This window comes from Buceros rhinoceros, unplaced genomic scaffold (genome assembly GCF_000710305.1).
Source record: "Buceros rhinoceros silvestris isolate BGI_N320 unplaced genomic scaffold, ASM71030v1 scaffold22564, whole genome shotgun sequence".
NCBI lineage: Eukaryota > Metazoa > Chordata > Aves > Bucerotiformes > Bucerotidae > Buceros > Buceros rhinoceros.
The window spans coordinates 31,281-42,461 of record NW_010409155.1 but is presented as its reverse complement, the minus strand read 5'-3'; the positions used below and the strand labels follow the sequence as shown (position 1 = coordinate 42,461).

The 11,181-nt window shown below is 37.2% G+C and overlaps 1 protein-coding gene across 1 annotated transcript in view; it reads left to right on the top strand.

Moving 5' to 3' along the window:
* Positions 1-11,181, top strand: part of LRRC28 (leucine rich repeat containing 28) — a 45,937-nt gene that overhangs the window by 4,816 nt on the left and 29,940 nt on the right. Inside the window, exons 3-4 of the mRNA XM_010135160.1 lie at positions 2,154-2,191; positions 2,949-3,086. Of these exons, the coding sequence (XP_010133462.1) occupies positions 2,154-2,191; positions 2,949-3,086 (176 nt within the window). The remainder of the gene's footprint in view (positions 1-2,153; positions 2,192-2,948; positions 3,087-11,181) is intronic.

Here is an 11,181-nt window from a genome sequence, read left to right as displayed (position 1 = left end):
GGAGGGATAGTAACTATTCAGTGATGATGGCTGTAGGCAGAGTAGTTTATCCAATCTTGCCCAAAGAATGGATGTCACTGTGGTATTTTGGCCATTAATTTTAAACCATAAGCCCTTGAGTCAATGTTCTCTTCCCTCCCCTTTTCTTGTAAGGTTATGATTTCTTTGTATGGTAGAATTGGCAGTGGGGGGTAAAAGGCACATCCCCTCTTCCCCTTTTAACTCATTTGGCTTGCTTTCAGTTGAGTAACTGATGGGCCATTGATTCGGTTTGTTTAATGGAAAGCTCCAAACAGGAGGAGGTGTAGGTCTGAGTAGTCTAATGCATTCAGCTGTCTGATCTTGTCATCTTAATTTGGCCCTTGAAACCACACCCCTCTGGTACACGCGAGCAATATAATTGAACCGTTTTGTAGGTCACTGCAGTCTCCAACTTGCATATGAGACACTCCTGTCTCATCATGCCTGAGACTTGAGAGTATGTTTATGCTCTGAAGTAGTAAAATAAATATTTTTGTATTTGATACCTTAGTATTTAATGACTTGCCATGGGGCATCAAGAAATCTCCCATGTTATCTGATGGTGCCTCTAGGAAAACCTGTATAAATTACAGCTTGAAATAATTTTTACAAACACTGAATTGTGGGAGTGAAACCTAATTATTTGGGGTTCAGCAAGCTTAGTTGTACCTCCATTATCCCACACGTTCGGGTGGTCTAGAGATACGTGCTCTGGGCCTGTGGTTTGTGTACAAGTCTAGCAGTAAAAGTCAATTTTTGATCAGACAACAAGAGATCTTTTGTTGATGGAGAAGAGACCACAAAATAAAGATGTAAATTAAAGAATAATTTTGTACAGTAGCTTTAAATTTTGAAAGACAACTGATTTTTTTCTTAGCTGATTTTTTTTTTCTTGTCAGTTACATCCTCAGTGATTTTGCTTTCTGTTTTCAAACACTTCACTGTTGCCTGTGTTTCCTTGTGTATCGTGTCCCTCAGGGTGGGTTACTAGGTGTAGAACCTCATAAAATATTTTTCCGTAGTTCACAAGGATTTTCAGGAGCTGCAGCTGAAATGAGGAAAATTCTTATCCTAAGGCTCTATCTAAGGATTTCTACAAACATAGTTGCTATTCTTATGTTTGTTGCTTTTTTAGTAAACTTTAAATGTCTGTGATTTTTTTAAAGGAAAAGAGAAGGCCCACATGCTCCATGCAGTTGAAATGTTCATGTCTTTTTGCTTGTTCTGCCTCTATCTTCCTGAAAAAACAGGATCCTACTTTAGGAAATGCTGTTTGAATAGAATGAAAACAAATACGCTGTGCAAATAATTTCCATGTGTGCCTAAGCAGTTGGGCATTGAGTCCTCAGTATTCCTTTACAATTACACAGCAATATTTGAAAATGTTACTGCTGTTCTCTACAAGAGCCATTGCAGCGATGTTGATAGAAAACTGAAATGTGTGATAAATCTAAGAACGGTTTTTATGTTACTAGTAGTACTACCAGAAGTGCTACAGCAGAGGGTGCTGAATATTCTTAGTGAGAGATTTGGCCACCCTCAGTAACTACCTATATGACCATGTGTGAAATTGGGTTTTCCTTTTGCAAAATATACTCTTAAGTTTGAAAAAAAACAACAACCCAAAAAAACAACAAAAAAAAAACCCCCTTGCAGCGAGTAGATCATGTGCTTGTTTCTTTGGTCAGTGAAGGTGTAAGAGTGTTTGTGCAGGGGAAAATGTTTGTAATTGTGTAAATTGTGTGGGTTTGGGCTTTCCTGTCCAGCATTTAGTGTGGAATAACCTAGTGATCAAATACAGTTCATCCTGGTTATTCTATCTGCTTTATTCTTTTGCTGTTTTGTTTTCCTCTTATGACTCAAAGCTAAAGCTTGTTATTATTGTAACTGTGAATGTTTTGTTTCAAGAATTGCATGTCATACTCTTATGTTAAACGTTCGATAGCCTAGTGAAACTGAAGCATCTATCCATTGCCAGTTTATACAGTTTCCACAGCTTTTGTGGTCATAGAGAGGAATGGCTTTGAGGGTGCTCTTTCAGTCTGAAATTGGATATTTTGCAAACTGATTATGTAGCAGAAGTCCTCAAGGGTAACAGGTGGTATCCTCTGCTTTTTTTCTCCTCCCCCCAGGTACCTTCATTCAAATAACATAGTTGTTGTACCTGAAGGTAAGTAATCTACCAGCTCGCAATAAGTGGCAGGAATCATAAAATATTCATTTTTCGTCTTTGAAGAGGCCTGTTTTCCCTTTATTTCCCCATAAAACATTAAAGATTTTAATACGAAATATACCAGTGTAGCTCTTAGTCGATAATATCCTTGTTTATACTATGTTAAAATCTTTTAATGAATTTTGAAATGCCCCTAAATGCTGTTTGCTTCAGTTCTAATTGCAGAAAGTGAAAAGGCCACATGGCACTCATCTACAGAAACGAAAATCCAGAGTGTTTGCTGCTTTCAGCCAGTTTTCACACAGGATACTCTGCTGGTTTAGATCATGACAGATTTGAAACCTGAAGTGTCAAGAACTTATACTAGTTTCTTTTCCTTGTCTTAACTGTAGAGTTACGTGCCCAAGTTCAGGAAATTACTTTAAACTCTTCCTGAAAAAATAAATTGATAGACTCAAAGCAAAGGAATGGAAAAAGTGATTTCAGAGCACAATTGTCTGAGGAGAGGCTAGAAATGGGCGTGTTCTGTACATCACTTTATTCTGCCCTCCCTGTCTCACTGCCAGCAGTAGTTTGCAAGGTAGATTAGCTTGTCCACCAATCATGTCATTCAGTTGTGAGACCAGCTTTAATATGTCAAAATGTGCTCAGATGCAGATGTTAGGTACTGTGGCTTTTTATCCTCTCACAGTCCTATTAAGATTTTAATGTTACTGTTGGGTCACATTCATGTTTTAATCTGTTCTCTCACAAGCCATTGGCTCCCTCGTTAAACTGCAGTTTCTGGACCTAAGTGATAATGCCCTTGAAATTGTGTGTCCAGAGATTGGCCGCCTGAGATCTTTACGTCATCTTCGCTTGGCTAACAACCAGCTGAAATATTTACCTGCAGGTAAGTTCAGTGGCGTGAGGGATTACAGCAATGACGAATTCCATTCAAACTCAATTTGCATAGCGCTCTGCTTTAGGTTTACTGGTGTTTTACAGTTGAAGCACAGTACAACTTGTATGTAAAGACTGGGCAGGGATCGCTGTTGTGTGTGCTGTACTAAATACACTCTGCAGTTAGAAAAAAGCCAGGCTCTGTGTACTTGAGGTAAAGACTTGAAAAATGCTTCTGAAGTGAGAAAAAAATGTATCTGTTTTAAAGTCTTCACCATTGTATCAAGAAAATATTGAACTTCTTTGAGAAGACACAAAATGCCAGTGACAACTGTCATTATGATAAAATTATGTTGATTCCAATTTTCCAGAATACAAACGATTCCAGTCCTTCTGGTTTTTTTTTTTTCCTCTCCCAACAGCCCCATTCTTGTATTTTCTAAAAAGACACATGTCTAGTAGGTTTGCCTCTGGCAGTTCTACCTCACTATGACAGAAAATAACAAACGTTTGTCTTGCTAGTTTATAAGAAAAAAGCAAAATTTATTCAAAGTAAATGTGGCACAAAGTCAGAAAAAGTTGGCCATAGGCAGATTTCAAATTTTTTTGTCCTCCTTAATACTTTGATAAGCAGACATAACTGATTATTTTTCTTCCATTGCCATCATATCTTTCCAGATAAGATGATGGTAGTTTTAAAATATTCTTTAATTTTATTTTTTATCTTTCTCTGACATATATATGCATTTTCAGATCTGCAGAGATGATAAAAACCTAAGGCCAGTATTTAAAAAAAAAAAAACAAACCAGGTCTAACTGAGTCTAATAGGATCGACTTTTGGCTCTAATTTTAACTAACCTCTCAATGTGACCTTCATGTGTTTGTAAGTTCACGCTGCTTATTCTCAAGAAACACGTTGCAATTTCTCCTTGATGTTTTGGGTGCAGAAATCAATGTCCTTTCCTTGTATTTTTTTAGGCCTAATAAGAACAAGTCAAAGGATGGTTATGATTAGAAAGAAAAAAATTTATAGGACTATGTAAATGCTCTGGAATGAAATTAGATAAACCTGTTAAACGTTATGACCCAAGGCCAATAAAATTTCCATCAATTTTCAGATGTCCTACATTCAAAAGGAAGGAGTGACTTGAGTGTGCTTTATGTTCCTCAAAGATAATTTACCTTACGGTGCTGTACCATGAAAAAGACTTGTTCAAAGAAAAAGTGACACATTTTCTACAAAACTTCACACATTAACTTAAAAAGGTTCCAAAAAAGACTTTCAAAAGGATCATTTACATTACTGAAGAGTTGATTTTGAGTCTACCACATTCGATTAGGAACTGCTATCCGCTGCACAGGCACGCTGTGTTTAATTTCTCCTCAAGCTGACAAAATTTGGTACTGAGCATTGTCCCCAAGTGTGTTTAGTTTTGTGCGCATGACGATTTTGCATGCTTAGAAATAATCCTACTCTTGCCTGGTTCTGACTGGGAGAATCCAGTGGTGTCTGGCCTGGTTTTGCTAGTAGGGGGACATTGGGTTACACGTCGGCTGTTACTGCTATCATTTCTAACCCTGTCTGTTCAGGTGCTGTTGCTATCAGCACGACTGGATGTCATGCAGCTTGAGTGTTACCGGTCTGAGCAAGATTAGTCTTTCACTTAGACTGGAGAGTTTGCCTACTGGAGAGTTAATCTGCTGCGTTGAGTATTTCCTAAACATTACACTTCCTGAGGAGAGCTTCCAAGAGTGTCTTCAGAGGTTTTTTTGTAAAATGGTGAATGCTAGTGCAGCTTGTGCAAAACTTAAAGATCCACATTAAAAAACCAGCTTTCAGGTATAGGTGATGGTCATTTATGGAAGTAACTTTTCAAAATTAGTGACCGTTTTCTTCCAGACGTCCTGCGCATAGCACACGAGTGGCAGTGAACTGTTTATCACAGCAGGGAATCCAGCTCAGAAAGGCTGATCAGTATTCTATAACCAGATAGGCCAACTGGCAGCCTGATGATGTCATCACATAAAAAGCTTACTTTGGAGTTGTTACCCTGTCATTCCTGGCATCCCTGTCTGATGTGATAAGTACCCTCAGGTGGTTTTTTGGGTTTTTTTTTCTTTTCTGAAACTACGTGGGTACCTAGGAGGGGTAATATCCTTAATCGAGTGCTGGGAAATCTCTTCATTACAACCGCAGAGCATTTGGATGGTAAATATTTGCCATTACATGTCCAAACATCCACACTCTTCTATTGGCATTTTTCAGTTTCGTAATAATTTTCGTAACTGTGACTAAGAACTGAAAGAAACAGTGCAGTTAATAGCATATGTTGATTCATTATCCATTTTAATGGTTTTGTTCCACAATTGTGTTCTTAATACAAATTTTTAGTGTTTAAGATTTGCCTTATAGAAATCTAGTAAATATAGAAAATATAGTAAATATGGAAATCTGGTAAAACTAGTAACAGTAAAGTTATTTTAAGGGAGGAGATGGAGGAGAATGGTGAAAATACTTGCAAACAGCCTGAACACATAAGGCTTAGTTTCCTGAAGAAATGAGGCGATATGAACTGCTGAGGGATGGGGAAAGGGCATTGGGTGAGGCATGGAAATTGTGTTCCTTGGAGATTAGAAAGCGCTTTCTATCCTGTGGCACTCTTGTAGTGTAAATAATAATCTCACCTTTGTGCTTAACAAATGCTGCAGTGTCACCCGTGGGTGAGAACACCGTTGGCTGCACAGCACTTTGTTTAATTGGGCACTAGCATTGAAACAATGGGACTTCCATCACATGTCCTTATTTAAGTTGTTGTGAGAATTGCTGAAAGATGACTAAGCTAAAGCTGATGACAAGTAAGGGGAAAAGCTTGTCCAGAATAAGCGTGTTGAAATTGAAATATAGTATAGCTGGAAGAAAAAGCTTTGTGAAATTCTCTTGAAGTCAAGTTTTGGATATAGTTTGGATAAGGTTTATAAGGGGACCAGCTTCTGCCTAATGCAGAGTCATCAGTAGCTAGATTCTGTGGTAATCAAAATCACTGAGAGACTCTGTCTTTGAGGGGAGAGCTGATTAAGAGAGTTGCAGATGAGTGAGAAGATGAGATGTGGTAATACAAAGTTCTCTTGAGCACTTTTTTCATTGAAATGCACAGCATTTTTTTTCTCCAAACTGTGTATCTTGTAGCTTCTGTCTTTAACTGTTTCTTGATTCTTTTCATTGACTCTGGTATGTGTAAATCTTGGACGTAAAGTAAAGTTTTGTAAAGTTTTTCTACTATCTAACTCTTGCACTTAAATAATCCAAATTCTTGAGGGCTGTTTGGAAATATGCAATGCCAGAGATTTCTTCTGAAAAAAAACCCCAATCTTAGCATTGCAGCGTAAACAGAAGATGGTTATTACTTCATATAAATACATTAGTTCATGTTTAAGCTTGACTTAAGAGTTGAGATTACATTTTCACAGAAGCTTAATTTTATTTTGTTTTAGAGATTCCTCTTTATTCAGAGAATTGAGGTCTCAATTTAGATTGGTAGAGTTAGTCCTATGTGTATGTGAGAAGTAAATTTTCTGAAACTTGTCACTTAGAAATGACTGATTAGATAGTTCCCCTTTGTTTCTGGTGTTTGTAATCCGTATGATAGTTAACTCCTTTAATTCTTGAGAAATTATTTTCTCTTTCTGTAGGAACTATTGCATCATTTGCAAACACACAAAAATCCAGTGAGGTGTACTGGAGAAATTAATTCTTCAGGAGTCCCAAAGCCAAGCTTATCTCTCAGTTTTGCTGTGATACCATTTAGATTTGATTTGCCTTGAACGTTGAAAGCTTTTGTGAACCGATGGCTCCTCAGGATTGCATTTTGGTCTTGTAGTTAGTCTGTACATGTTTGGACAACAGCTGACATATAAGAGGGTGGGTTATACTCAAAGCTGGACTTCAGGTTTGTATTTGACAAGGATTAGACTTTTTTATTGTACATATGGATGGGAGATGTTTCTCCTTAGAAATGGCAAGTTGCAGCATCTTGTTCTAAGATTTAATTAAAAGTGAGGTTTTGTTTACTCAGCACATGCTGGAGTTAATTATAGATTTACTAAAATGAAAAGCTTAATGTTTTGCCAAGTCAAGAGCAAAAGCTAAGTAATTAAACAAAGAATAGGGTATGGTTTATGATCCCAGCCCATCTTTTGGCAAAGTTCCTTTTAAAAAGGGGGGAGAAAATAGCAGTTGTCTTTACATGGGCTAAACCAAGTTTTTCTTTGTGTCTGTTGTCAGGGAGTTTTAAATGCAAGAGTTGAGCTCATTGATCAGGCCAAAAAAAAAAATGTAGACAAATAATACCAAACTTCATGTAAACTGTGCAGTGCTGTTTCTTTAATCTGTAAAGCTGCTGTTGCTGAGTGGACATAGATCTCTGCAGGAGTGCAAGGCAGGTGTAGCCAATGCCATTTCTTCCCCATATGAGGAACCGCATGGCTTCCGTTTCAAACTGCAGCTCCGTGTTGTCTCTTGAGACTTCTGCGTCCACTGGTTGCCATTTTGCTTCACTGAGGTAGAATCCAAAGGATAAATTATTCATGTGCCTTTGGTGGATTTAAAGTGCGAACAGCAACAGTATTTAGGGGAGGGGAACAGTGTGTACACTCAATTTAATTTCAGTTCAAATTCTTCTCCTTTCTAAGGCAAAATGTTTTAGAAATACAGTCAGTGTAAGCCTCATTAAAAAACGTTTGTAGGCTTATAAAACTTAGTCTTCAAAGCGTTTGAGAAAGATCCTGTGAAGCTGATAAGGGAGTGTTATCCTCATTTTACAGAATGGAAAAAAGTGTTTTTAACAGAAGTGATTTGCTCCAGGCCACAGGAGAAGTCAGTGTTAGCCAGAAATAGAACTTGGGTGTTCCCATTCCATGTGTTGAGACCACACCTTTTTGAGGTTGTTCTTATTTAATGTTGGGGAGGATTGAGTCTTTCCACCCGTTATTAGGAAATTAATAATTATCTCTCCATAATTAATAACCCTCTAAGTTAATTGGAAGTTAATACCGGTAAGATCGGTGAGGTTTCATAACTGAAACAACTTGTGCTTCCAGAAGGCTGGAAGAGTTCATGAAGATGAATTCTGGAAAAATGCAGATTAAATGCTGGGTTATTTTCTCTTGCATGGGTAACTTCAGTAGCAGTGATAAGAGGAGTTCAGTCATTATTAAAATTATAAATCCAACTGTAATTGTTGATTGCTACTTTGTCTACTTATAAAGTAACCCTCTGAATGTTAATTGAATATTGCTAAGTCTCTTTTGCTTAGGCATTTGCTTTGCTAATTAGGGGCAAGAGAAACTTTGAGACATGAAAACTGCATATTCATTTCTCTCACTTTTTTTTAAGTTGCTATGAAGTACAATATCTGTATTTACTATTCATACCAGTATTTCGCTGGTAAAGACTTCTTGAATACCCGGCTTATTAATTCTGAATAGAGCTCAACATAAGGTATTTCAGTAGATCTTAATTAAAGGCATATAAACGCAGCTTCTTACCTAACTCCTTTTCACAGTAGATTTCCACTGATCATGGGTACAGCATGCCAATAATTCTATTCTTATTCTAGACTCTGGCATTTAAAAAATGGGTTAGGACCACATATTTTAATTTGTTTTCCAAATTTTGATTTAGAGCCTTTGAAATAGGGTGGAGGGGAAGTAAATTTGGCTGCTTTTTTGCCCCCCTCCTATATTTCCCTTCTGCTTTTTTTTCTGTCTCTGATTAGGGGAGATCGCTTTCATATTTAGTAAAATTCAAAGATTTTTTAAATTATGATTGTGACTTTAAAAGCAAAGGCAAAATCTGATGCAAACCCTGTTCTTTTTTAGAGTTGGCATAACCTTAGTCCACTCTGCTTTCCTAATTTAGTAACATGTATAAAAATATGCACGACGGGACAGGTTTGGTACGCCAGGCAGCCATCCAGGAGTGTGGTGTTGTTAAGTAAATGGACTTGTGGGGATTTGAGGAAAACATAGATTAGGTTACATGAGCTTTGCACTCTGGAAGTATGTGACTATTTAAAGGAGCATGGACTCCTAAATAAAGATCTTTGAATTATTATCATAATACATTGTTTCATGGAAGTAGCTTGATATTGTTAACAGTATTTTTTTCTTCGCACAGATGCGTAAAGTATATGCTCTGCGTAATAATTCATTTCTAGATCCAGTTTACTGTGTAAAACTAAGGTTTACATTATCTCTTAGGTTCAACAACAGATATGATTTTTACCTAGATCGATGCAAAACTTACCTGCGCTTGCCTGTTACTGTATTGTTTTTTTCAGATCAGGATTAGTAAGGCTTCAGTAAATATGCTGTGTTACTGTAGAAGCATAGTGAAGATATCTGCTAGTATCTTCAAGACATTCTTTTGGATTTCAAGGAGGAGAAGATTTTAACACGTTTTAATGTTGTTTAAATTCTGATACAGCCCTGTCCTGACAGCCTGTAAGGACTGAAAGTTTTTGTAAGAAAAATTTTCCCTACGAAGCTAGAGCAGAGAGTCATCTCTGAAGAGCTGCCAATGAAGTGGGGCTGTGGGTGGTTACTGATTGTCATTGGACTTTGTGGCCTAGATAGAGGTGTCCAAAGCCCGGGGTAGTACGTTGTACAAGTGGCGTTCCTTACGGATTAGCTCTCGTGCATGTCCAGGCACAGTGGTACCTATTCAGTTAAAGGATGTTGGTTGTGTGAGATTTTATAACAGAGTCTGCCTTGCTCAAACATTTGGTTTGAGTTATATTCTTAGGAGTACTACTGCTACTTCTGAGTGCTTTGAATTTATGGGGAGGGATGTGAAGACAGAGCATAGAAAAATTCTGTTAAATTTCTGGCAATTTTCACTAACCAAAGTTTTTCCTGTATACCCTCACCTGTATAGTGTGTCAGAAGAATGAGCCATCTGTGTATGCAGAGCTGCTCACTGTTCTCTATTTGTCTGCTTCCCCCTTCTTAGAGGGTTTTTTTCCCATTTATCCACCTTTTGAGAGGCTTTTAAAAGACTCTTTGTTTATATCATACAATATTTTTTAGTATGCCACAGAAGGTTCATAATGTCACTTGATACTGGTAGCAAAAGAGTAGTATAAACATATAAAAAATCTAGAGCTATATTTTAAGCTTAAAATGTTGTTCTAATGTATGCTTCTGTTCCAACATTTCTTCCAGACAGGCTTCTATTGGGCAGTCTGGAACTAAAATATTTCCCGTAACTGTAGCAGAAATGACGTTAAGAAACAAAAAACCCCGTAAAACTATCTCTTTCAACAATGGCCTGCGGTATTGCTCTTATGGTGCTGCACAGCAGGTTCTCAAAAATGCATGTGCTAAGTATGTATGTGTTGTAATTCATGAATCTGAAGCCTAATAGGAACCAGTTGGAAGAAGCCGTCAGTGTCTTTCATTGAAACATTTAAATTACATTTTCAAATATTGCTTTGTGTACTAGGCTCATTGGACTAGAAAATTCCATCTTAAAATTTGCTGTTGTAATTTAGCGCGATCACTGGAAAAAGTATTTGGGAATTAAGCTGTTTTAATGAGCATGATTTTGGTTAGAAAAGTAATAGTGATATGGTTCAGTGCATCATATTTCCAAGTACCTGCAATTTTATAAAACATAGATCTTAAAACAACTTCTGTGGTCATTACATATCTGGAGAAGTGATCAGGGACAAACTGAAACTGGCATAGAGGTTTCATGTCAATAAATGGAAAGCTAAAACCCTACCGAAGCAACAGCCTGATGACCAAGTGTTTGAGTTTTCTAGTATTAGTTTTACAGTATTTGAAAGTTGCCTAAAAAGTCACTATTTTATTGATACCAATTTTTTTCTTCTTTCTTACATATTTTAGCAAGATGATAATGATTTTGGATCAATCACACTTTTTCTTAGATCCCTGCTTTGGTTTTGGTGATGCTTTGATTTGAAAAATCTCTGCCTGCTTGAGGTTTGACATTTAAAACGTGAACTTTGTGCTTATGTAATTACAGAGTTCATTAATAGATCCAAGTGTGTCTGAGAGTAGGGCACTGTACATCAGCGGTTCA